The sequence below is a fragment of the Panthera pardus genome, unplaced genomic scaffold, assembly GCF_024362965.1.
Source record: "Panthera pardus isolate Hobbes unplaced genomic scaffold, ASM2436296v1 HiC_scaffold_12, whole genome shotgun sequence".
Lineage (NCBI taxonomy): Eukaryota > Metazoa > Chordata > Mammalia > Carnivora > Felidae > Panthera > Panthera pardus.
The window spans coordinates 114153049-114179101 of NW_026526677.1; the positions used below are offsets into that span (position 1 = coordinate 114153049).

Sequence of the window (26053 nt, forward strand, 5' to 3'; positions counted from 1 at the left end):
ACTCGGGGCGCCTGGGTGGCTCAGTCGGTTAAGCGGCCAACTTCGGCTCAGGTCATGATCTCGCCGTCCGTGAGTTCAAGCCCCGCGTCGGGCTCTGTGCTGACAGCTCAGAGCCTGGAGCCTGTTTCAGATTCTGTGTCTCCCTCTCTCTGACCCTCCCCCGTTCATGCTCTGTCTCAAAAATAAATAAACGTTAAAAAAAAAATTTTAAAAAAAGAAAAATGAAGAAACTCTATAGATCTACCTTTCAACATGATTAGCTGGGTTGTCTCCAATAAAGGAATGAAGAAATGGATACTTTGAAAATGCTACAGATTGTATAGGCAGCACATTAATATATAAACACATACCTCAATTCCAGAATAAGCGACCTCACAGTTTTGCTTCTGTATTTGGGGACTGGGAGATTCCTACACAGGGTGCTTATTTTAGACTCAACATAAAGAAAGACGATTTATCAGCCAATATCTATTGTTCCATTTGCCAAATGTTGCTACCTTGTCCAGGTTAATTCTGAGTTTTAATATTATTTAGAAAATAGTTTAGCTTTCCCCATCAGAGCACGACAGAGGCCATTAGCTGACTCGACACCAGTGGCACACTCCATTGAGAGCAAAGTCCCAAAGCCACCAAGACTGAGAAGTGCCCTATGTAGTACGTCACTGGGTCTAACAAGACTTCAGAAGGACAAACTACAAGACACGTGATAACTGCAAGCTATTGTCACTTGCAACCTGGTTGGACGTTCACACTGAATTAACTATTCTTGTTTTTTTTTAACGTTTATTTATTTGAGAGAGAGCACACGTGTGCCCAAGCAGGGGAAAGGCAGAGACGGGAGAAGAGACAGAATCCCAAGCAAGCTCCGTGCTGTCAGCGCAGAGCCCGATGTGGGGCTCGAACCCACTAACCATGAGATCATGACCTCAGCCAAAATCAAGAGTCAGGCGCTCAAGCGACTGAGTCACCCAGCCTCCCCGAGTTAGTTTTTCTATTTCACAAATACTTTTATCTTCATAGTTCCCATATATTGTTTACTTGCGACTTTTAATAATATGAACTAGACAGGCCCATATTTTTAAAGCAAAAAAATGGCTGCTTCCACATTACCATTTTCTAGGAACTTCATTATCAAATCAATCAAGACATAAACTATGTACAGAAAAAAACCCCAAGTTTCCAGAGAATTAGTTATATTAGTCTTGGATTATTATGCTTTTTTGCTTTTTACTATTCTCTTATCCTGTGGCCATCTTTTCCTAATTTACCTACATTTCCAAATGGAAAAAAAAAAGCAATTTTGGTTTAAATAATGATAATCTGGGATAGGAGGTTGAGAGTAATGAGTGAAACACGGTCTCTGTCATTTACGCCATTCACTGCTCTGTATTTGGGCTTTGTTGCTGTTTTATTGTTTGATATATTTTAGTATACTCTCAGTCCATATATAATCACTTCAGGTTAACAAATAATTTCCATCTTATAACCGTCAAGACCTTTCAGAAGAATCAAAAAAAAATTTCACTCTGTAAAAGAAGAAAACCTTATTTAACAGTCTACCATCTATACTAGAGAAATGTGTAAGAATCTAAAAGCCAGAAAATAACACATGACTGGGATGAGAGCCAATGACCTGTATTTGAGCACAAAAAATTCTTTTAAGGGTGCCTGAGTGACTCAGTCAGTTAAGCATCTGACTTCAGCTCAGGTCATGATCTCAAGGTTTGTGGGGTAGAGCCCCATGTCGGGTTCTGTGCTGACAGCTCAGAGCCTGCTTGGACTTCTCTCTCCTCCTCCCTCTGCCCATCCCCACTTGTGCATGTGTGTGCACTCTCTCTCTCTCTCACTCTCTCAAATAAACTTACAAATATTTATGTGTGTGTGTGTGTGTGTGTGTGTGTGTGTGTGTGTGTGTGTGTGCGTATTATTTTAAAGGGAGAGTGGCTACCTGTTACTATCAACTGCTTAAAATGTAAAATATCAGATCAGATCACACTTACTTACCTCTTATACACCTGACAGATACCAAGCGCGATGTATCTTGAGTAATTTTTAACTATGCACAACCACGTTACACGGACTGTGTTAATCTTCACAGCAAGCCTACTGTAAGTTCAATGTTAACTGCTATTCCCATTTTTCAGGTGAAGACACTGGTCGCTCCTGCAGCCCATCCAAGATGGCGCAAGCAGTAAGTGACAGCGCCGGGATGCAAATCCACGTCCGCTGGACTTGAGCCCTTATTCTCCATCCCTCTGTTCACTCAGAAGGTGAAAAGCAGGATTCAAAGCTGATGAGCTACAGTCAGGAAGCAGGAAGCAGGAATTAGCGGCTCCTAAAGCTTCGGTCAGCTCTGCCACTTGGCTCCACGCCCTTTGCTTTTTAAAGTTAAAAACCTTACACCGATCTACCCTTTACTGGTCCTTCGACCTCATCGCATCCACTCTCTGCCTGTCATTTTTCTTGGTAACCCTCTCTCTTCCCCACGGGTTAGGAGGCCCCGACAGAGACTGCGTGAGGCCAGCAAACGTGATGGCAGCTCCATGTGCCTCTCTCCGCCTGCTTCCAAACGGTCTCCCCCACTGCCAAGAAGGGGGTCAGCACATTCCTCTAACACGTATCATCTCTGGTGATCAGGAGGCCATTTTCTCCACCCACCTCGAGGCATCTCCTAGGAGTTCCATGCAGGTTTTCATAGCAGGGAAATCTCAAAGAGCTGCACTGGTAGATCTGGACATTAGTCAAATAAATGCCTCACTCTAAAACATACAGACAATGAATTCTTTAAAATGTACCTGTAAAATAGGACATCTGACTCTGCATGGGTACCAAAGGTACATTTTTAAAAAGCAGATAACTGGATTATTGCTTAATTTAAATCAAGGCTGATGATTTTTAATGATTCTGAACAGTCACCAGCCTCTGGCATTCAGTTATCTGTGGATCATCACATGGTATACTTGTCCTTGACTTTACCGTTACTCTGATTCCACAATCTTACCGGTTATAGTTAACGAGCTACTACTCAACATTTAATATCTTCACATAAATAAAGCTGGTTAAGGAAGTATCACGTTGTCTATCATAAAAGTCACTAATGTCCCACAAACTCTCCATATGGAGACCAATTTTACACAGATCACGAGCATGCACAAAAGGCTGTTTGCACGCTATAAACATAACACACTTGACAGAATTTCTCGAGGGCAATCATCTCAAGTAATGTTTTTAAAGTAATCTCTATGCCCAAAGTGGGGCTCAAACTCCTGACACCGAGACCAAGAGTCACCTGCTTCACCGTCTGAGCCGCTGGGCGCCCATCATCTAGAGTAATGTAAGAGAGTAGGGCTTCTACATACTTTTATATAGGTACACGTTATTATAGATTTTTACGTAAAATGAAATAGGAATATTATCTTACTGAATGGCTCCAATCTCTAGTTTTCTTTTCCTCACTTATCAAATTCCTTTTACAAAGTTCACTGCCATTTATATGCCAATTAGGTGGACACTTAAAGGATATGAATTAATCTACTTCATAGAATCTAGTTAAGTTGGGGAACCTGGGTCGCTCAGTTGGTCCGACTCTTGGTTTCAGCTCAGGTCATGATCTCACAGTTCACGAGTTCGAGCCCCATGTCAGGCTCTGTGCTGTCACTGTGGAGCCTCTTTGGGGTTCTCTGTCTCCCTCTGTTCTCTCTCTCTCGCTCTCTTTCTCAAAAATAAACAAACATTTAAAAATAAAAAAGAATCTAGTAAATCAGGTCTCTAGAACCCTCTCCCGGTGTACCATTTAACTGGCAAATCAGTGATTTCTCAATGATACATATTAAGAAATTTGGCCAATTACAAACCACGAGTAGCCAGTGTAGCAATGGAATCCATCACTTCAACCTCATATTTTGAAAAAGAACTTAGGAAAACAGAAGTAAACTCATCATTTTGCTAAACTAAATTACACTGAATGCAAAAAATAGGATTTCATCCAATCTCAGACTTGGAGAGAATTTTAAAAGATCAGTCAGTTCAGTGAACCATTAAAAAGTGATACAGAAAACGGGTCTGGAGAGTCTAAAGAAAATGAGAGTTTTAAGGAGGTGGTCTGATTAGAAACAGACCAGAACACAAAGCTAGACTCGAATATTTGAAGGAGGAGAATTCTTTTTTAAAAAGCAAAAACGAAAAAGTTCTTGCTTTAATGATTAAGGACAAAAATGGAAGTCAAGTTGCATTTAGCACGACCGACCCAGGAAAGTGCTTCAGGAGAGACGTGCAGTGACCACTGTGTGTACCCTGCTGAGCCGGAAGCCCCTTGCTGTTCTGTTACAGCGAACATTCTCGAATGTATTTAAATACCTACCCTCACAATTCTTCTTGCTCACCGTCTCCAGGCTCAAAACTCTCCTGAAGAAATGACCTTGGTGGCACAGGGGGGCAGATCCGGCCAGTCTCTCTTGTGGTGATCTGCGGAACCGGCACGCACCACCCCACTCCGGAAAGCACAGCCGCCAAGCACCTTGCGTGCGTCCCAACAGAGAAAGGGGAGCCCCTCGCTTAAGACCTGACTGACGTGACATGAGAGCTGTCGTTTCACAGGAAGGGAGGATGTGACATTCGTTCCAAAGCATTTCAATACCGTGTACAAGTCCCCTATTCTTAAATGTCCACTAGCTTGGAAAAAATGAAAGCCAACCATGGAGTCGTGTGAATTCAGACCATACACATGCCATCTACAGCCTCAGCACTTGACGCGGCAGTTACGCCATTTGTGTTTGTGACCAAGTTCAGAAAAATCTAGATTTAAATTTGTGCCATTGTAAGAATTTTCATATCCCCTTAACATCTTGCTCTCATTCTGAAACTTTGTGTGACTCCTTTTCTTTTTTAGGATCAGTTTTTGTCTTTGAGTTAAAACAAAGCAAAACAAAACAAAACAAAACACTTTTTGGTTTTACCCTGTCTCTTCCTTTCTTAAAGAATCGTTCTGCGCCACCAGCCCACTGAAGACAATGACCTTGCATGCCCTCCATAAATGTTCTCTCTTCTTAAGGTGCAGTATGTACTGGGCGGCGTGCGGTGCGGAGCCTTGTTCGGCGAGCCCCCCACACCCACCACCTTCTGGAGAAGAGCTGTCCCGTGAGCCGGGCGCACTGACAGACCGCCTCCGGCTGCGTGGAGGCTTTCCTCGGACACTGACTCTAAGCCTGGTTCACACGTAGATTAAGAGGATGGGCTCTGGGCCTCCACCGGCAAACCCTGAATCCTGGCTTCTACCGCTTATCAACTGTGTGATTTGGGGACAATTATGTAAGTTTCCTCATACGGGAAGGGAGTCTAGTGAAAGCACCTAACTTAAGTGGCCACTGTGAGAATTAAGGGAGATGGTACAAAAGGACCCCAGAACCCTTCACATGTCTTCCTACCATTCTCTCCGACACATGCCCACATCTCTCTCGGGGGCTTGTCCCATTTCAGGTCAACTCTGTTCCCCCCACTCCTAACCCAGCACGCCACTTGGCTGGACGCCACTTGGCCCCAACAGTCCCTGCCAGAGTCACTCTGTTCACCAAACAAAGCTACGGGAAAGCGTGCCTACTGGTTTATGTGCGATATATAAAACATACTTTACAACCAAAACACGGAGCTAAAAAAATACATGCAAATATTCTAAAACCCACTATAACCAATTTGATATATACTTTTGAATTTAAACACAAATTTGAATACAAATTCTCCCTACTTGCTCAGGCCGTTATCATTAGAAAATGTTAATAGGAAAAAATTAAACCCATGTTCTAAAGAATCACAATCAAACTTGTTACATGCAAAATGCCTAAATCTTCCAAAATAAACTTTAAATTAATAACCTACTTATTACTGGCTTCCAGGGCATGGTTTTAGGTGGAACATAACAAAATGAATAATGTGAGTCATCTTCTTTGGACTATAAATACAAGGCAGCTTTCACAACTTTTATTTGGAAATTTGATAAAACAGAACTAGATGTCAAGTAAAAATATTAGTCAAATACATACATAATATTTTGCCTTAAGACTTAAACATCACACATAAGTTTCTGCAGAATAAGTAAATGTATTCACATTAAAACAAGCTAAATGGAAGATTAAGGGAATGAATTTTTCAACAGTTTATATAAACAAAGTTTATGACAAGAAAAGCTTCGTCATGAATCTTTCTTCATGTTTGTTTTCAGCACATAACTCTTCAGAATTCAAGTGTCTGGCCCAGCAAGGGCAAGGACAGACCAGAGACCCCACACGCCAGCCCCGCCTTCCGGGGCAGAAGGACGATTCCAGTCCTGGGCTCTCCTGGGCCCAGAGCCGGTTGGCTGGCCTGCTGTCCCCACAGGCCAGCAGTCCTTTCCAAAGCCTGCTGCCGAAGACAGTCTACACTGCAGCCACCCACGTGGGCTGGTCAGTCTGCCGGGTGAGCATGAGGAATGGGCCGTGACAAACACACCGTCACGGCCCTGAAGGTGGCCCATTATGGCCGCTGCCTTCTGTGCTCCGAACCGGGGCTGAGGCAGAAACCCAACCCGAAGGCTCCAATCCCAGATGCAAACACGGAGCCGTGTCTTCCCGGGGCACCCCTTCCCCCTCTGCACGAAGAGGCCCAAGGGGGTAGCTATGGGCTGGGGCCCACACAGCAGAGGTACCTGACTGACTAGGAAGTCACTAAACCTTCACTCAGTACCTATTCTGCACTAGAACTGTAAATAAAAGCTTTGTATGTATTATTTCCTTTAATATCTCCCCCTCTGTAGTAATGGGCAACAGAATCCCCATTTTGTAGATGAGAAAACCAGCATGTTTCAACACACTGCCAACCAAGAGAAAAGAGCCATCCTCAGGTCTATCATGAGTGAAAAGGGCAGACTGCGTTCAGTAACACATACTAGTGGTTTCTACATCGCGACCTTCCGGTTACTTTCAAGGTAGAACAAATACGCTCGTTAAAAGGTAGTTAAGAACACCACAGCTTGGCTTCCCACGCAAACCACTAAGAGAAAAAAGAAACCTCCAACTTTAAGACCTCAGACAGAAAAAAGCAGTGGGTCACAGTCGACTCAAACACAAGTGTGTCAAAATTAACCAAACTAAGAATCGGGAGACACTGACTTCAGAACTGAAACTGTAAGAACGGTGCCTTCTGGTTGCAGCCCTTCTATACATTAGTAACTGAACAAGGCTTGGGTAAAGCATGCGATTTTGAAATAAAGGACGAAGTCTCCCACAAAAAAACCAGGTAGAAACGGGGCGCCTGGGTGGCTCAGTCGGTTGAGCGTCCGACTTCAGCTCAGGTCATGATCTCGCGGTCCGTTATTTCGAGCCCCACATTGGGTGCTGTGCTGACAGCTCAGAGACTGAAGCCTGCTGCGGATTCTGTGTCTCCCTCTCTCTCTACCCCTATCCCCCTTCTCAAAAATAAATGAACGGGTTAAAAAAACAAAAACAAAAGACGGGTAGAAATTAACAGTCGCCCATGCTCCAGTTTTCTTACAAGGATAATGACTATTTTCCATGGAAGGTCCTTGTGGTGCGCAAGCCTTCCCTCCATGTGCTCTAACGACAGGGTCTCACTCACCTGAGGCCGAGTTCATCATGTTCTGCTGCACCGGTGGGCTGGTGGGTGCCGTGACGCTCATCTGGGAGAGCATGGCCTTCCTGGGGTCCTGCCATGTTGTTGTCTGATCGATGTGACTGGGACGAAACAAACCACCGCGTTAGACAACGAACACCAGGTCCTCAAAGCAACAACCCCACCTCCCAAAGCAGAGGAGATCTATGTGCACCCACGGAAGGCCTCTCACACAGTCACCTGCCCGCCCGTCCTCTGTGAGAACCTTCCTCGGCCTGTGCCCACTGCACTTTCACCACCCAGATCCTACAGGAACAAGATGTGAAAAACCATGCCTGGAATTTAAGGGAAGGGAACACCATTTTCACCTAGGAGACTATTACTGGCTGCTTCTAATTTACACATAAAAGGCGATTTGTAAATTAATCACCTATGACGCAGTCACGTGACCAGAACCCAAAATTCACAAGAGAACCACCCACTTTTTCCTCTGGGAACTAAGAATGCCAGTTAACATATACTTTTTTAGACCGTCAGGTTTTTAATGTATATTGAAATATATATTATATATTAAAATATATATTAAATATTTAAATTAAATATTAAAATATATATTAAATATTTAAATAAATATTAAATATATATTAAAATATATATTAAATAAAACTTATATATTATAAATATATATTCCAAAGCCAAAACAGAAGTAAAACCTAGATCTATTAAGTTTTCAGTGTCTCGTGACCATCAAAGGCCTTTGTTAGTTGCTAAAGAAAACATTTAAACGTTTTCTGCATACTGTTAACTTACTGCAAAATATCTTATTACATATGCACGTGGATATTTTTAATCTGTAAAACTGAGGGTGCAAAGGGTCGAAGATTCTGCGAACTAGAAGACTCCAACGTGTCTAGCACGGTATCCGACGTAGGATGGTTCAAGTTTTCTTCTTCCAGCAAAGTCCGTTTCAGTGAAACAGTAACTAGAATCACTATGAACATAAAACTACCTAAGAAATTATGTTTAAAGAGTACCCAGAGAAGTATCCAAACATGCATGCAAAGTGCTCTCTGTAAAATTTATAAAAGCAAAAATTTGAAAGCCAGCTAACATCTAATGAAAGGGACTGGCTAACTAAATGTTATATCGTACAGTAGACTACTACAGGTATTGAAAATATTTTAGAAGAACATTTAATAACGAAAATGTTTGTAGTACTGCTTTTTAAAGGAGGTTGTAAAACAGTATGCACAGTGTGAGGCTAACTTTAAATGTGCTGAAAACATGAGAAGGACAGACATCAACAAGTTTTAGTGTTTATTTCTGGATGGCAAAATTACAGAACTCTGCTTCGCTAATGCTAGGTTTTCCTACCATCAAACAGTCATTTACAAACATTGTTTTTGAATGGGAGGTGGCCAAAAAAAAAGGCTATTTTTAAAAGGTACCCCCCTCAATCATTTTTTGTGCAGCTATTTAAATTTCATATCCGAGTTGTCTCTTCTTCAATCATCTCAAGATGAGCTGCCGCGTCAACGGTAAGGAAATGATACGCGGTCGTTAACTTTTCTGAAATGGAGCTAGAACAGATCTCCTCAATAACGTGATCTTGCCGGGGCGCCCGGGGGTGGTTCAGTCGGTGAAGCATCCGACTTCGGCTCAGGTCACGACCTCACGGCTCGTGAGTTCGAGTCCTACGTCAGGCTCTGTGCTAACAGCTCAGAGCCCGGAGCCTGCTTCGGATCCTGTGTCTCCCTCTCTCTCTCTCTGCCTCTCCCCTGTTCAAGCTATGTCTCCCACCACCCCCCCCCTTACAAATGAATAAACATTAAAAAAAACAAAAACAAAATCTTCCTGACAAGACAGGAAAAAAGGATCATTACGCTCTGGCTAGAATGAACCTTAGGTATTACCTACTGGCAATGGGAGGAGGGGATGAAGCACACGGAGTCTGCACAGTTCAGAGTGACAGTGGCACCTGTCAAGTGGAGGCCGCTGCAGGCCAACCATCAGCAGAGGGAGTGTTTGTCTATCTGGTGGAGCACACGGTTCCTCAAACCGCAACCTCCCACGCAGCACTCCTTTCCCCAGCAGTCGTAGGCTGTTCGGCAGCAGCACTACGCTTGCTCAGGTGCAGACAATACAGGCCCAGCCTGCTCTCTGTCCTGCCAGGGAAGCACCCCATTCCAGAAGACCAAGTCCTTAGCAAACCCAGTAAAAGCTTACTCCTCCTCCTCTTCAAGCCTCCCTAGGAGCCACGCAACAAATTAAAGTGTAAAATGTCTAGATGTGCGGTGCTCCTCACACTTACAGATCTCACACAAGGTAATGCATGTAGTCGTACCGGAAACAAGCTTAACATCCACAAGAACAAAATGGAGAGAAATGTTTCTCACCGCCTGTTTAATGTTAAGCAAGCAGGAAAGGAAATGGCCAAGTGATTACTACGGGCCGTTAAATTTCAAAGTATGTGTCACTGCATACTCCTGGTCTCCAGGCTTCCTAAAGGCCCTCCGCTTGCGAGGACCAAGGAGAAGAGTGGGGTGCACTGGAAGCAGGCTCAGGATGTGGACTGCTCCAAGTTTCTGAATACTCAGCAGTTGGGTTTCTCTCAAAACTAATCAATGACACAAACCGTCTTAACCGACTTATAACTAAATTGGCCTCTATGTGAGAGCTGAGAAGACCCTGTTCTGATGGCCAACCATAACCACCACATGAACATTCTGGAATGTGGGCACCAATGTGTAAATATGCTCTCAATGCATCTTTCTCCTTGAAATAAATTATGGTTTTGAATATAATACAGAGAATGTATACTTTTACTGCTGTCAAAAGATCAATTATTTTGCTGAAACGTTATGTAAGCACACAAATGCTAAAATTTCTCTTCCTGAAAAAGCTCTTAAACCCCAGCCAGTTAATTCAGAGCCCTATCAAGCTGTACTATGTTACCTCAGCTAATGTCCCATTTGCTTAAAAAGTATCTACATCTTCGGGGCGCCTGGGTGGCTCAGTCAGTTAAGCATCTGACTCTCGGTTTCTGCTCAGGTCATGATCTCATGGTTCATGGGATTGAGCCCCTCCCTTCCCCGCCCCGTCGGGCTCTGTGCTGACAGTGCAGAGCCTGCTTGCTATTCACTCTCTCCCTCTCTCTCTGCCCATCCTCCACTCTCTCTCAAAATAAATAAATTAAAAAAAAAAAAAAAAAAAAGACCATCTAAATCTCCTTAAGAAATAAAGATGTCATTATCTAAATTGCCCGACCATAAAAGCGTGTAATCATTTAGATGCCAAAGAAAATATAAAATAAAATTTACCTTAGAATTTGCTTTCGCTTAGTCTGTAAGATTAAATCATGAAAAATACTGTTTTATCCTAATAAGTCAACTTGAAACAGTATACCCCAAAATATCCAGCCTTCCTTTTTATCATAAGAACAAGAATCTTTACCAAAACATTTCATACCACACAGAAGTATTCTTGAAAACTCCAAGCAAACAGTTTGCAAGCCTCCCGTCCCCCCGGACACGCGCGCGGCATCCCCCCTCACCTCCGCCGGTCCCTGGGCCGGAGCCGTGTTCTCTGAGGCCCTCCCTGTCCACGCCACCTAAAATGTGTCCTGTCAAAACCCGGTCTGCTTCTTTGCTCTATTTTTTTCCTGATAATCTGACATATGTTACTTATTTTGTTTGCCTGTCCCCTCCAACGAACAAAAAGCTCCAGGGAAATAGGGACTTTTATCCGTTTTATCAACTGCAATTATCTTCGGTGGTTAGAAGCGTGACAGGTATTTGTCAGTGAATTAATGAAAAGAAAGCTTTTTTTCTTTTTTGCCCGAAGAACATCAAACTTTCTCTCAAGGTCACCCACCCACCTCCTCCAGAAAAGAAACCACTCGGGATGAGAGATCCAGCAGAACGAGCAGCAAGGAGGGCACGGGCCACGCTGGCAAGAGGGGCGGGGGCAGCAGGAAGAGGGCACGGTAAACGGGGGTGAGGCGGCCGAGCGAGCTGTGCCCAGGGAGGCAGGCGGAGCTGCGACCCGATGCGGAAGACGTTTGGTGTTTAAGAGGAAAACAGACACACTTAAACGCGGACAGAAAGAGACGAGCTGAAGATGTGCCAAGGGGTCACTGCACACGGTGGGAAGGAACGGACTGTGGGCCCGGCTTCCGCTGCATCAGCCGGGGGACGGGGCGAAGCAAGGAATCCTGGCTGGTGGGAGCAGGGGTTCTGGTGTGAGGATTTCCGTTCTCCTGATTACGAAACAGCAAGACGGCGGATGAGGCCGTATTACCGGTAGTCCCACTACGCAAACGAAGACTCGGGGACTGGCACGAGGTCGCACGTCCAGTGCACAAGAGGACTGCACGTGGTACCCAGGAATTCTGAAAACAATTTATGTACCGAATAGATAGATGAAAAGGACAACACTCAAAAATGTGAAGTTCTGGGTCATACATACCAAATAACAAAAATATTGTATAAATGCTAAGAGGGTAGAACAAAAAGACATGGGTACTGAAGATTCAATGAAAGACGCCAGAATGTTAAAAAACGCAACTGTTCTCACCACTAGGATGTGAGCTGCTTGGAGGAGGTGCACCGGGAAGAGCGCGGGGACCTAGCGCAGCTCGGCACGTTCCCGGGGGAATGCACATTAAACCAGCGTGCGCTACTGAAGAACATGGCTGACGAAGAGTCCACGTAAATGCTACTATGAAAAGGGTTTGAAAAGAACTGTCGCTCAAACCACACCGATTCTAAAAACCGTCAAATTATAAATAACAACCAAAATATATACACCAAGAAAACCAAATCAAGGGAAACTCCTAGAACAGTATTTTCCCAGTTTTAAAATATGCGTGGTTATACACCGCATAGAAACAAAGGTTTAGTTCATCATGTTTCTAAAAAGTCTGGATGCTGAACTTATTACAGGAAACAGGAAGTGTGAAATCTTATAGCACCTTAAAAATATGTAAATAAACCTTCGCTATTATTTTGGAACAGAAAAGCAACTGGATTTAGGACCAAGATAAACCCGATGATCTCACCCTGGAGCAGCAAAAGCCGGCAGACAATGAACTTGCCAACTTTGGGACTGAAGAAATGTAAGCGGCTGTACTCGACGGAGGTCCACGCCTGACAACGGTCTCTCCCGCATACACAGTGGCTTGTCGGTCTTACTTTACACGGCACAGTCTGGTCTCACGTACCAGATGACTTAGCAAAATGTATACACAACCAAAAAAGGGGCAGAAATACTGAAGTAAATAAACCACTAGAAAACGGACGTTCTGCATAGTCCCACAAGTTCATCGCAGCTATGGTATTTACAAATATTTATGGAGCTCAGGGCGCCTGGGTGGCTCAGTTGGTTAAGCATCTGACTCTTGGTTTCTGCTCAGTTCATGATCTTGGGGCTCGTGAGATCGAGCCCCACGTCGGGGCTTGGGATTGTCTCTCTCTCTCCCTCTCTGCCCCGCTCCTGCTTGCACTCACTCACTCAATCTCAAAATAAAATAAACTTAAAAAAAAAAATCTGTAAGGAGCTTTGTATTTACACTCTCCCGTCCGGAGTACACCTTAAGAAGCTCAAACCTGGGCCTTGAAGATGCAGGGACTCTGACCTTAAAAAGAATAACACTATCATTGCCACACCTCCAAATTACTGGGGAAACCATAAGAACAGGAAGCTATGACGGGAGGGCCCAAGCCCTCATTCCCCCAGGACCGCTGTTCAGCAAGGAGGATGACAGCGTGCCATTGTGTTTGGACTCTCTCAGAAAGGTTGTTAAAAACACTAACAATAACAACAACAAAACAATAAAGACAACAACCTACAGTTTATTAAGATTAAGAGACTTGTCCAAGGGCAGATGAGCTGGGATGTACTCAGAACTGGTATGAAATCTCCAGTCTCTGTACTATCGACGCTTCCTCTTATGACGTGAGAGCATCTGGGGTGCTGTTTAGATGCCTTAAGACAACCTCGCCATCACCACCTCCGTCCTCCAGTCCTCGCAGAATTAAGCGTGAGTAGACAGAAATATCTGTAACGACACCCAGCACAGAAACCCAGGATCACATTCTTCTGAATCTCTCCCGCTCACATACGACAGGACTGTGGTAGATGAGAGCAGTTGCCAGGATTTCGGAGGATGGGATCAGTGACACACAAACATGACCTCTCCCAGACCCCTTGGATACTACGGGAAGAGGGGAGGAGAAACCCTCCATATAGGTTCTGAATGTCAAATGTCCCACAGGAGTGCCCAGCTGCCTCAGTCAGAGGAGCAAAATCTCGGGGTTGTGAGTTTGAGCCCCACGCTGGGCATAGAGATTACTTAAAATGAGTAAAATCTGAAAGAAGAGAAGAGGAGAGGAGAGGAGAGAAGAGACGAGACGAGACGACACGAGACGAGACCCACCGACACTTTCCCACACGTCAGATACCATGCTGGCTCCCCACAGAAGCCCTAGGATTTACTGTGCAGAGGAAAGTTGCCAACCTCTGCTGACTTCTCCCAGGATGCTGTAGCTCTTCCATGGAGACAGTGACCACAGTGACAGGGACCGCAGAGACAGAAGAGACAGCAGAGACAGGGACTGCATAGACAGGGACCGCACGGGAGAACCCGGTGCTGAGAAGCAGGCAGCGGGCCCGATCAGGACTTCCCTAGCTGAGAACGGAACCCCCCACATCTGCCCTCGTCCACAGCTCAAGAACAGTCCTTCCTTAACAAAGAGGACAGCAGAGCTGGCCCTCAGTCACACTGCTGGCAAGCAGCAGAGCCAGGATTAAAACGTCTTCTACCTTCTGGCTCAGTGCTCTTTCCACCTCATCTTACTGGTCTCTAAGTAGAAAAGGATTTTCTAAAATGCTAAACTGCCACTCTAGCACAAGAGAATTTCTTCAAGGAACGTAATTAAAAGAGAGACTCGGGCGCCTGGGTGGCTCAGGTGACCGAGCATCCAACTCTTGGTTTTGGCTCAGGTTACAATGTCCCAGTCATGGGATTGAGCCCCACAGCGGGCTCCGACCTGCCAGTGCAGAGACTGCCTGGGAGTCTCTCTCTCTCCTTCTGTCCCTCCCCCACTAGCACTCTGCCTCAAAATAAATAAAACTCAAAAAGAGGGAGAGAGAGACTCAGAATCCTTTTATTTGTTTTTTAATATTTAATTTTTTTTTTTTTTGAGAGAGACTGAGTGTAAGGGGGGGGGGGGCCGAGAGAGAGGGAGACACAGAATCTGAAGCAGGCTCCAGGCTCTCAGCACACAGCTGGTGTGGGGCTCGAACCCACCCTGAGATCATGACCTGAGCCAAAGTCGGACGTTTAACCGACTGAGCCACCCAGGTGCCTCTCGGAATCCTTTTAAATGCTTTCTTTTCACGGCCCGCCTTTGGTTCAGTTAAGTGACCAACTCTCGGTATTGGCTCAGATCACAATCTCATGGTTCGTGAGTTTGAGCCTCGCGTCCAGCTCTGTGTTGACAGCGCAGAGCCCATTGAAGATTCCCTCCCTCTCTCTGCTCCTACCCTGCTGGCTCTCTCTCTGAATTTTTAGGACTAGCAAATGAGTTCTGCCATCAGAAGAGAAGGTGACCTTTATTACACAGAATGTACGATCATCATTAAAGAATGTTAACGATCAGTTAATTGGTAAAGACATAAATTGGTTTTGGGGTACTATGTGTTTCTATTCCTTTAAATTGGTGGTTTGTACTCTAAAAATTTATGCTGGTTTTGTTTCCCCTGCTGTGTTTCTTACTTCAAAACAAGCTTTCTGGCACTGGTATAACCTGAGATACGTGCTAACACACACGGTGCTTCCGTCTCCAGGCACGGTCTTCTTGTTACATGGCAGTGTCTGAGCGCCAGTAAAAACACTGGCGTCAAAGACTCCGGTTAAATCGTCCTCAGAATCTACCAAAAGTAACTCTTCCTAGTGTTTACCTCAACAACACAAATGCGTTCCATGATGAGCCGTGAGCCACACACAATGGCTTAGACGACACATATTTCTTTAAAAACCCCTCATGCAAACCAGGTGCTGTCAGCACCATATAATCAGCAGCCATCTAGCCTAACAGGAATCTCTTACTCTTTTGAAACATCTGGGGGCAGGGCCTGGGTGGCTCAGTCGGTTGAGTGTCCGACTTCGGCTCAGGTCATGACCTCACCACTCGAGAGTTCGAGCACCAAGTCAGGCTCTGTGCTGACAGCTCAGAGCCTGGAGCCTGCTTCCGATTCTGTGTCCCCCCCTCTCTCTGCCCCTCCCTCGCTCATGCTCTCTCTCAAGAAAAAATAAAACATTAAAAAAAAAAAAAAAAAATGAAACATCTGCTACATTTCTCCAGACTACTTCAGGCCATCTTTTCCCCAACTGGACTATAAAACACCTAACTTCCATCTACCCTTTCAGAGACCCAAATCCCTCCTTCTAGAAACCTCTCTGTGGAACAGCAAGAAAAGTTAAAACAGACATGGATTGAAATCCCAGGTCTGACAATGATAATCTGGGTTGTACAGGCAGGTCACTTTTTTTTTTTTTAAGTTTATTCACTTATTTTGAGAGAGAGAGAGAGAGAGAGAGAGAGAGAGAGAGAGAGAGAGAGAGAGAGAATCCCAAGCAGGCTCCGTGCTCTCAGTGAAGAGCCCGAAGTGGGGCTTGAACTCATGAACTGCAAGATCATGACCTGGGCCGAAGTCAGAAGCTTAACTGACTGAGCCCACCAGGTGCCCCAAAGGCATGTCATTTTATCAAAATGTTTCATCTTCACTAAAACGGGAATGATTTATTTACTTACTTCCTAGGGCTGCAATGATTAAATTCAGTTATATAAAAGCAGTAGTAATGTGGCCTCTCCAACACAAAGGCATCAAATATCTTTCTTGGCTTTGTTCCTGTGCTAGCCCACTATTTAAAATAGGAAAAACTCGGGGAACCGGGGCGGCTCAGTTGGTCAAGCGTCCATCTGACTCTTGATTTCAGATCAGGTCACCGAGTCGGGACTTTGGACCCCAGGTCAGGCTCTGCACTAATAGTGCTTGAGTTCTCTTTCTCTCTCTGTCCCTCCCCTACTCACACTCTCTCTGTTTAAAATAAATTAAAAAGAAAAACAAAAGATGCTTTTCTAAAAATAATAATAATAATAAAATAGGAAAAACTTCATAATGGATGGGCCAAGTCAAGAACGTTTAAGCACCTGGGAAAAAGTCTGGTTTTCACCTGATGGCGACAAAGAGACACAGCAGGGAGACAGGACAACTTTCAGGGAAGGAAACAGAAATGACCAAAATGTTTCTGGACCATTAGTTCAATTTGCACACACCCCCAGCTACGAATAGGAAGGAACCAGAACTGTAACGACCCAGGTGTAGACAGACTGACTCCTGGGACAAGAGCAACAACGGAATTTGGGGATAAAGGAGAAATCTCAGTCCTGTAACCAAACGTCTCAGAATGTTCATTGTTGAAAATCTCTTCATACAATCATTTTTTCACATAGGCTGTAAGAGGCTCAACTCTGTTAATCTAAATTCCAAGACAAAAGGGGGAGAGGCAACATTTCTTAAGTAGCAAAGCCCACCCCAACAAATTCTAAAATGCTCTTCCAATTCGTGCTCGTATGCTGTTATCAAACACTGAACACCTAATCCTGTAAGGGATAACTGAGCCAACATCACGGGAAACGGGTTTTACAGTAACAGAAACACGGAGGAGTTCCTTACATCTATTCCCAACGCTTGGGATGAACTTGATGCTGCTCACGAATAAAAGTACTGGAAAAGTAAGCCAGTGAGGCTCCATGCAGCCACTTCAGCAGAAGACACAGATGCTGATGCAGGGGTCCCGGTCAGAAGCCGCCCCCCCCCCCCAAAGGGTGGCCTCAGGCCAGCTACGGGGGTGGGGGGGGGGGGTGAGGAGCGGGGGACAGAGCTGCTGCTGCAGTAAATCCGAAGCTTCCCAAGCCGCCTGGAGAGCAGCCTGCACAGTCAAGGGTGAGACCCCGACCCCATCACCATTGAAAGGGCGGGCCTACGCCGGCCGACTCCATCTTGTTCTGTGCCCTTCACCTTGACCACACCTCCTCCCCTGGAGTAACCCCCCCCTCACCTGCCTAACAGGACTCGGACCCTTCCCCAGCCAATCGGCTGAGGCCACAGCCTTACCTCACCAACTGCCCCTAGGCCCCAATAAAACCTTTGTCCTTTTGAAACTCGCTCTCTCTCCCTGGTATCTCACCGCTGCGTCGGTGCAGGTAGGGGATTGAGCTCGGGCTAGCTCGAATAAAGGCTCTTTGCTTTTACATCGGACTCGGCTCCCTGGTGGTATTTGGGGATCACGAATTCTGGGCATAACAACCATCACCATCACCTCTGCTGAGGGGCTCACGCCTGCAGGGTTAACTCTTCCGTGTCCGTGAAGAACTACACGGTTCAGATGCCAGACTTCAGGAAAGCAAAATTCAACAACCTGCAGGGAAAACTCGAAGTTTTTCCCCGTTCGTGCAAAAGGGCACGGCGAACTCCGTGAGTCCCGCCCGCCTCCCGCTGGCTGGCTGGCTGGCCACTCTGCTCTGCGTCCCACTGTCCCATCGTGCCTGCCCGTGACGGGGACCAAAGCCAGAACCACTGCAGTCTTTCTACCTCCCGTCTGACTCCGCACCAGCATTTTACTGGGGGCAGCGGGGGTGGTGGTGGGTGGCATCCTCGGCTATCGCATTCCTGCAAACGTTTGATTTGGGGAGGGGGTGCCGGACGCCAGGTTTCCCGCAACGCCCGCCGTCTCCAACAACTGTAGCGTCTGACGAGACATCCATGAGGTAAATCCGCACCTACTAGAAAGCTCCACTTTATACTTCAAGAGCACATTTTGCACAATTTTAATTATATGCCGAAATTGTCTGGAAGGCAATCAACCACAGCTACTTTTGTTTGGAACACTGTTAATGGTATATCCTTTTTGGATGATCACATTATTGAGAGTAATGCCCCCTTGGTACTTGTAGTTACTAACTCATCACACTTGGTCCTTATTCAGAACTGTCATGTTCATGGTGCCCATAGGTAGAGACACAAGCACGAGACTCCTGACACACTCATGCCCAAGCATTTATATGTTAACACATATATTATTTTACCCTAAGTGACTTTATTTCTCCTCCGTATTATATAGATGCTGATTTTTTAAATTATGTATATAGTTAATTCCATATGAATCTGACTATCACCTATGAATTTTATTTTAAAATAATACACCCTCTCCAGAATATCTTCTGCTACAAGAGGCTGACGCGGATTGGCAGCGAGAAGGACCACCAGCTACAAACAAGAGAACAAGTGTCTCTACACCACCAGGTTATAACTGATCTCTCCTATGAGATCATGAACTTCTCTGCAGGGTAAACCGCCTCACACTCCATTTCTATTTCAGATGTGAACACGGCGCTCAATAAGCATGTGAGAAACAGAAAGCTTATTCCATTGGCTTATTGTTTGGTCCCCAAGTAATACTGTGACCTAAACCCTAAATGGGGTCAACTGTCCCAGAGGGCGTGGCCACTGTGAGCAATGAGTCAGCAAGATTTTGAGAATGAAGACAAATGAAGAGAATGAAGAGAATAAGAGTATCTTCTGCTTTGTCCCCCTCCCTGTTTTTATATTATTTTTGCACCCCCTCCCTATGTTCATCTGTCCTGTGTCTTAAAGTCCTCATATGAGTGAAATCATATGACATTTGTCTTTCTCTAATTTTGCTTAGTGTAACACCTTCTGGTTCCATCCACGTAGTTGCAAATGGCAAGATTTCATTCTTTTTGATTGCCAAGTCATACTCCATTGTGTATATATATATATATATATATATATATATACATACATACATACACACTACACCTTCTTTATCCATTCATCCATCGATGGACATTTGGGCTCATTCCATACTTTGGCTATTGTCGATAGTGCTGCTATAAACATGGGGATGCCTGTGCCCCTTTGAAACAGCACACCTGTATCCCTTGGATAAATACCTAGTAGTGCACTTGCTGGGTCGTAGGGTAGTTCTGTTTTTAATTTTTTGAGAAACCTCCAGACAGTTTTCCAGAGTGGCTGCACCAGCTTCCATTCCCACCAACAATGCAAAAGAGTTCCTCTTTCTCTGCATCCTTGCCAACATCTGCTGTTTCCTGAGTTGTTAATGTTAGTCATTCTGACAGGTGTCAGGTGTTACCTCATTGTGGTTTTGATTTGTATTTCCCTGACGATGAGTGCTGTTGAGCATTTTTTCATGCCTCAGTTGCCCATCTGGATGTCTCCTTTGGAGAAGTGTCTATTCGTATCTTTTGCCCATTTGTTCACTGGATTATTTGGTTTTTGGGTGTTGAGTTTGACAAGTTCTTTACAGATCTTGGATACTAACCCTTTATCTGATATGTCATTTGCAAATATCTTCTCCCATTCCGGTGGTTGCCTTTTAGGTTTGCTGATTGTTTCCTTGGCTGTGCAGAAGCTTTTTATTTTGATGAGGTCCCAATAGTTCATTTTTGCTTTTGTTTCCCTTCTCTCTGGAGACGTGTTGAGTAAGAAGTTGCTGCGGCCAAGGTCAAAGAGATTTTTGCCTGCTTTCTCCTCCAGAATTTTGATGGCTTCCTGTCTTACATTGAGGTCTTTCATCCACTTTGAGTTTATTTTTGTGTGTGGTGTAAGAAAGTGGTCCAGGTTCATTCTTCTGCATGTCGCTGTCCAGTTTTCCCAGCACCACTTGCTGAAGAGACTGTCTTTATTCCATTGGATATTCTTTCCTGCTTTGTCAAAGATTAGTTGGCCATACATTTGTGGGTCCATTTCTGGGTTCTCTATTCTGTTCCATTGATCTGAGTATCTGTTCTTGTGCCAGTACCACACTGTCTTGATGATTACAGCTTGTAATACAGCTTGAAGTCCGGGATTGTGATGCCTCCTGCTTTGGTGTTCTTTTTCAACATTGCTTTGGCTATTCAGGGTCTTTTCTGGTTCCATACAAACTTAAGGATCGTTTGTTCTAGCTCTGTGAACAATGTTGGTGTTATTTTGATAGAGATTGCATTGAATATGTAGACTGCTTTGGGTCGTATTGACATGTTAACAATATTTGTTCTTCCTATTCAGGAGCATGGAATATTTTTCCATTTTTTTGTGTCTTCTTCAATTTCTTTCATAAGCTTTCTACAGTTTTCAGTGTATAGATTTTTTCACCTCTTTGGCTAGATTTATTTCTAGGTATTTTATGGTTTTTGGTGTAATTGTAATGGGATCAATTCCTTGATTTCTCTTTCTGTTGCTTCATTGTTGGTGTATAGGAATGCAATCATTTTCTGTGCATTGATTTTATATCCTGCCACTTTGCTGAATTCATAGATCAGTTCTAGCAGTTTTTTGGTGGAATCTTTTGGGTTTTCCATATAGAGTATCATGTCATCTGCGAAGAGTGAAAGGTTGACCTCCTCCTAGAGGATCTGGATGCCTTTTATTTCTTTGTGTTGTCTGATCACTAAGGCTAAGTAACTTCCAATACTATGTTGAATAACGGTGGCTAGAGTGGACATCCCTGTCTTGTTCCGGACTTAAAAAAACTGAGAGCTTTCCCCCATTGAGGATGATCTTAGCGTTGGGTCTTTCATATATGGCTTTTATGGTCTTGAGGTATGATCTTTCTATCCCTACTTTCTTGAGGGTTTTTATCAAGAAACGATGCTGTATTTTGTCAAATGCTTTCTCTGCATCTATTGAGAGGATCATGTGGTTCTGGTCCTTTCTTTTATTGATGTGATGAATCACATTGATTGTTTTACGGATATTCAACCAGCCCTGCATCCCAGGCATAAATCCCACTTGGTCGTGGTGAATAATTTTTTTAATGTATTGTTGGATCCGGTTGGCTAGTATCTTGTTGAGATTTTTGCATCCATGTTCATCAGGGAAATTGGTCTATACTTCTTTTTAGTGGAGTCTTTGTGTGGTTTTGGAATTGAGATAATGCTGGCTTCACAGAAAGAGTTTGGAAGCTTTCCTTCCATTTCTATTTTCTGGAACAGCTTCAAGAGAATAGCTCTTCCTTAAGAGCTATTAACTCTTCCTTAAGAGCTATTAACTCTTCCTTAAATGTTTGGTAGAATTCCCCTGGAAAGCCATCCGTCCCTGGACTCTTGTTTTTTGGGAGATTTTGATTACTAATTTGAAATGTTTTTCTTCTAAACCAGTAAAACCTACCTTTCACAAAACCCAGTCTCATTAAACTGTACCTGGCTGACTGGTTCTTTCCAACTCAGCCAAGATTCTGTGGTGTTTGATTGATGGCACAAATCAATTTTAAGAATTTAACAACATAATAAACTATATGAACAGAAACTATCTAAAAATACATCTGACAAGTGTTTAAACTCCTCAAACACCTTTCAGACCTTCTTCATTGTGTAGGGGAAAACCAAAAAATTTGGCAGGCATGTAGTGACCCTTGATAAAATGCACCTTTGTCAAATCATCTTTGCTGCATGGGCTTGTAATGCAACTATGCCATGGGCACTGTTAGAAATTCCTAATTTTCTGGGACACCTGGTTCAGTCACTAGGGTATACAACTCTCGATCTCGGGGTTTTGAGTTCGAGCCCTACCCTGGGGTAGAGAGACTTTAATAAATAAAAGTTAAAAAAAAAAAAAAAAAGGTTGAAGACAAAGAAAAAACAACCAGTCTTATTAAAACAAAATTGTTGATTTTTCCCAATAAAGGTGAACAAAAATGAAATGACAGAACTATGCTCTGCTTTTATGTTAGAAACATCTAGGCAACCAAATCACTGCCATTCCTAAAGAAAGTAAGCCCGTTTGTACATATATATGAGAAGCCAAGCAACCAAACTAAAGGATTCTTGTTACTAAGAAAAGTTGAACAACAAAATAAGATTATAACCAGAAACCCAGGAATAACACAAAATGGATACGAGGAACGTTTTAATTTTAAAAGTTGTACTGCTGCTTTCAAGCCCTCAAAGTATTACGACAGCAGGACTGGCTCTAAAATTTGGAGAAGTGGGCAGTCGGCCCAGATTTATTGCTCACTTATCAAGCCCTGTTTGTTGTGCAAGTGTTATTTATAGAGTCACATGCTGGAGGCCGTTCCCAAGCTAAACCTACACGCTTAATTGACTCAGGAACAATGATACATTCTTCAATCTAATCCTTCTCTGAGCTACGATTCCTAAGCCACAACCATACGCTTTTTATAACTGTGCGTACCTACCATGGACTATTTTTAGAACCCTCAAAAGTTCAGAGATATACACATATTATAATTTCTTGATAAGGATGAGAATTTGCCCTTACGATAACACAGGTTTTACATTACCAGAAATCAGAATCTTCAATTGAAACTTAAATAACTGGGCTGTCACTAAGGCATTAAAAATGGGTTAAAATATGAGCAAGTGTGGGCAGAAACACATAAAACAAACCAGACCACTGATCACACTGTATAAACTGTAATCAGACCCTATACCTTTAGGTTAAACAAAATTAACATTTGCTCCCAAGTATGAAATCAACTTATGCAGCCTCAGCACATGGCCGTGTGAGAGTAACTTAAGCGTGTCCCTTTCCAAATGGTTGTTCCTCAAGGAAGGGGGGAGAATCTGGCCAGAGCTTGAGCATTCGCTTCCTGAAACAAGCACACCTCTCTGAACCCTCATCCCAGGCAGCTTTTCTCTGTATTCTGTTCACAACGCCACAGGGACTGAAAACATCTTCCCAAAAGTTCAAGGAGTATTTCTGTGTCCCCATTTTATTCCGCAGTGAAGATTGTCACCGTACACGCGGAGACTCACAGATGTGGTACAAGAGCGAAGACCAGAAGTCAAGTCTCTCTAAATTATAAGGGCTACCTAGGTCCTTTCTTAAGAATCACTGTAAAAAAGGGAGAGAGAGAAAAGAAAAAAAAGGGAGAAGAATGCCACAATTTAAAAAAAAAAAAAAAAAGCTAAGAAATTTAAAGGTCCAGAACACACACAAATATTGTTCAAAGTACAGTCCTGAAACCACTTACATGAGAATTAGTGCAAGACTTAAGGGCTCCTCGGTATTTTTAAACACAGTGAGATTGGACAATAAGTGATCTAGCCCCATACATATTCTTTCATAATCTGAGATCCTTACATAGAATAGTAATGCGGTTATTTACCCAGAAGATCCAATCTCTTTAACAGATGACTGTCCTACTCCCCTGTTTTGCTTATATTGATATTCCTGAGCAAATCCTGTTTTAAATGAAACTACCACATATATGCCAGAGGTCAAAAAAGAAGTCAACTTTCTCACCACACGTTAGAGACCCTGGCAGTGTTACCGTTTCATTCGAGAACTGTCCGTCTGGAGCTGGGAAAAGCCCCGTGCAGATCAGCAAACAAATGGTTGTGCACCAACTCTGACTTCATTTGCAGCGAGGTGACTCAGAGGCCTGCGGCCTCAACCAAAGACCGAGAAGGGAGACAGGTTTAGGCATCCAACAAAGCTATAATCAGCCTTCTGTGTTTCTTCAGACACCAGTGGCTTCCAAATAAGGACCTATTCCCTCTGCTGGCTCACGTGTCTCCTGTGAGAGCCACATTCACTTGGTATCTACAGCTATGTTCAAGTTTTCAGCTATTCACATGCTTTCAGCCACCCAAAATATGAGCACAGGACGAGTACAGCAGCCCCACACACATTAACCAGCTGAAAACCCGCAATAAACCCTTCTAAGCAGAGCAGGCAGATAGCCCCACCGAACAGACATACGGGGAACTTCTAAAAGACTGCTGGTCCCCCGGCCCCGGATACTAGAGTCAGCTGAAGAATCCTGCACATCTGTCTTTAATCCCCGTGTGCCATGAACACTTTGACGACACTGCAGGATGTCTTCAGTTGCCTGAATTAGCACCCTAACTTGGCGAGGGACCCCAAAACCTGAACATTAACTTGTACTACTCTATGCTGCACTCTCGGGATGAACAGGACGAACAGTGCAAGATGGTTTCTACGGAAATAAGCAGTAAGCACGATCTTACTTAGCCTTAATTGCAATCCATTACAAGTTATATAAAAAGTATTTTATTTTGATGTTTTGTTATTTAATAGATGTCACATCAGAAGCTGTTACTTGGATAACTCTGAAATCCTGTTAATCACATGAGTGAGATCATATGATGTCTCTTTCCCTGACTTATTTCACTTAGCAAAATATCCTCTAGCTCCATCCATGTTGTTGCAAACGGCAGGATTTCATCCTTTTTGACAGCTGAGTAATATTCCATTGTGTGTGTGTGTGTGTGTGTGTGTGTGTGTGTGTGTGTGTGTATCACGTCTTCTTTATCCACTCATCAGTAGGTGGACACTTAGAAAAAATTTATCTTGAATGCAGTGATACAACCACTTAGCTCAACTAGTTATTGGTATTAATCATAAATGAATTAATAAATTTTACATGAAGCACTATTACAGATGATAATAGGGTGGTTTGCCAGACCTGTGTATTTTGAATGTGACAAAGGGAGAATAGGATTCTTATTTATGGCCAAGTAGTCCACATCCTCCCTCTATCCATTACGTTTGTGTCATCATGCCATGCTGCTATTTTTTTATTTTGATTTTTTTAAAGAAATCGAATGCTAGACACTTGTTCAAACCAAGCTTATCTTATTACATAGGGCTGGCTCACAGAGACTACTCGGCAATCTATCGACAATGAATTATAAATACAGATTAAATGTGTCTCTTCTGTCTTCTCTGGGCTTAACATGTTCATTAAAAAGAGAAAAATCACTCTGTAAATTCCCCAGTTCAGCAGAATCAGAATATCTGTTCACACTATAAACTAGCATTCAAACAAACAAAAAAAAACAAACAAACAAAAAAACAAAACAAAAAACAGCAGGGGTTGGGGCACATGGGTGGCCCAGCCCATTAGGCATCTGACTCTGGATCTTGGCTCAGGTCATGACCTCACACTTCGTGAGATCAAGCCCTGCATCAGGCTGTGCACTGATAGCACGGAACCTGCTTGGGATTCTCTCTCTTCCTCTACCCCTCTCCCCCGCTCACACTGGTGTGCACTCGTGCTCTCTAAAAAAACACAAACAGAACACCTAGCATTCAACTTGCAAGTGAAGTATGATCCTGTCACTGAAAATAGTTTTCCTGGGGCGCCTGGGTGGCTCAGTCGGTTAAGCGTCCGACTTCAGCTCAGGTCATGATCTCACGGTCCGTGAGTTCGAGCCCCGCATCGGCCTCTGTGCTGACAGCTCAGAGCCTGGAGCCTGTTTCAGATTCTGTGTCTCCCTCTCTCTCTGACCCTTCCCCGTTCATGCTGTCTCTCCCTGTCTCAAAAATAAATAAACGTTAAAAAAAAAAATTAAAAAAAAAAAAAAAAAGAAAATAG

The 26053-nt window shown here is 43.8% G+C and overlaps 1 protein-coding gene across 7 annotated transcripts in view; it reads right to left on the reverse strand.

Annotated features, from left to right (window-relative positions):
• Positions 1-26053, reverse strand: part of YAP1 (Yes1 associated transcriptional regulator) — a 109421-nt gene that overhangs the window by 48917 nt on the left and 34451 nt on the right. For all 7 annotated transcript variants that reach the window (XM_053900578.1, XM_053900579.1, XM_053900582.1 and 4 more), the window contains one exon: positions 7606-7721. In XM_053900578.1, coding sequence (XP_053756553.1) covers positions 7606-7721 — 116 coding nt within the window. The remainder of the gene's footprint in view (positions 1-7605; positions 7722-26053) is intronic.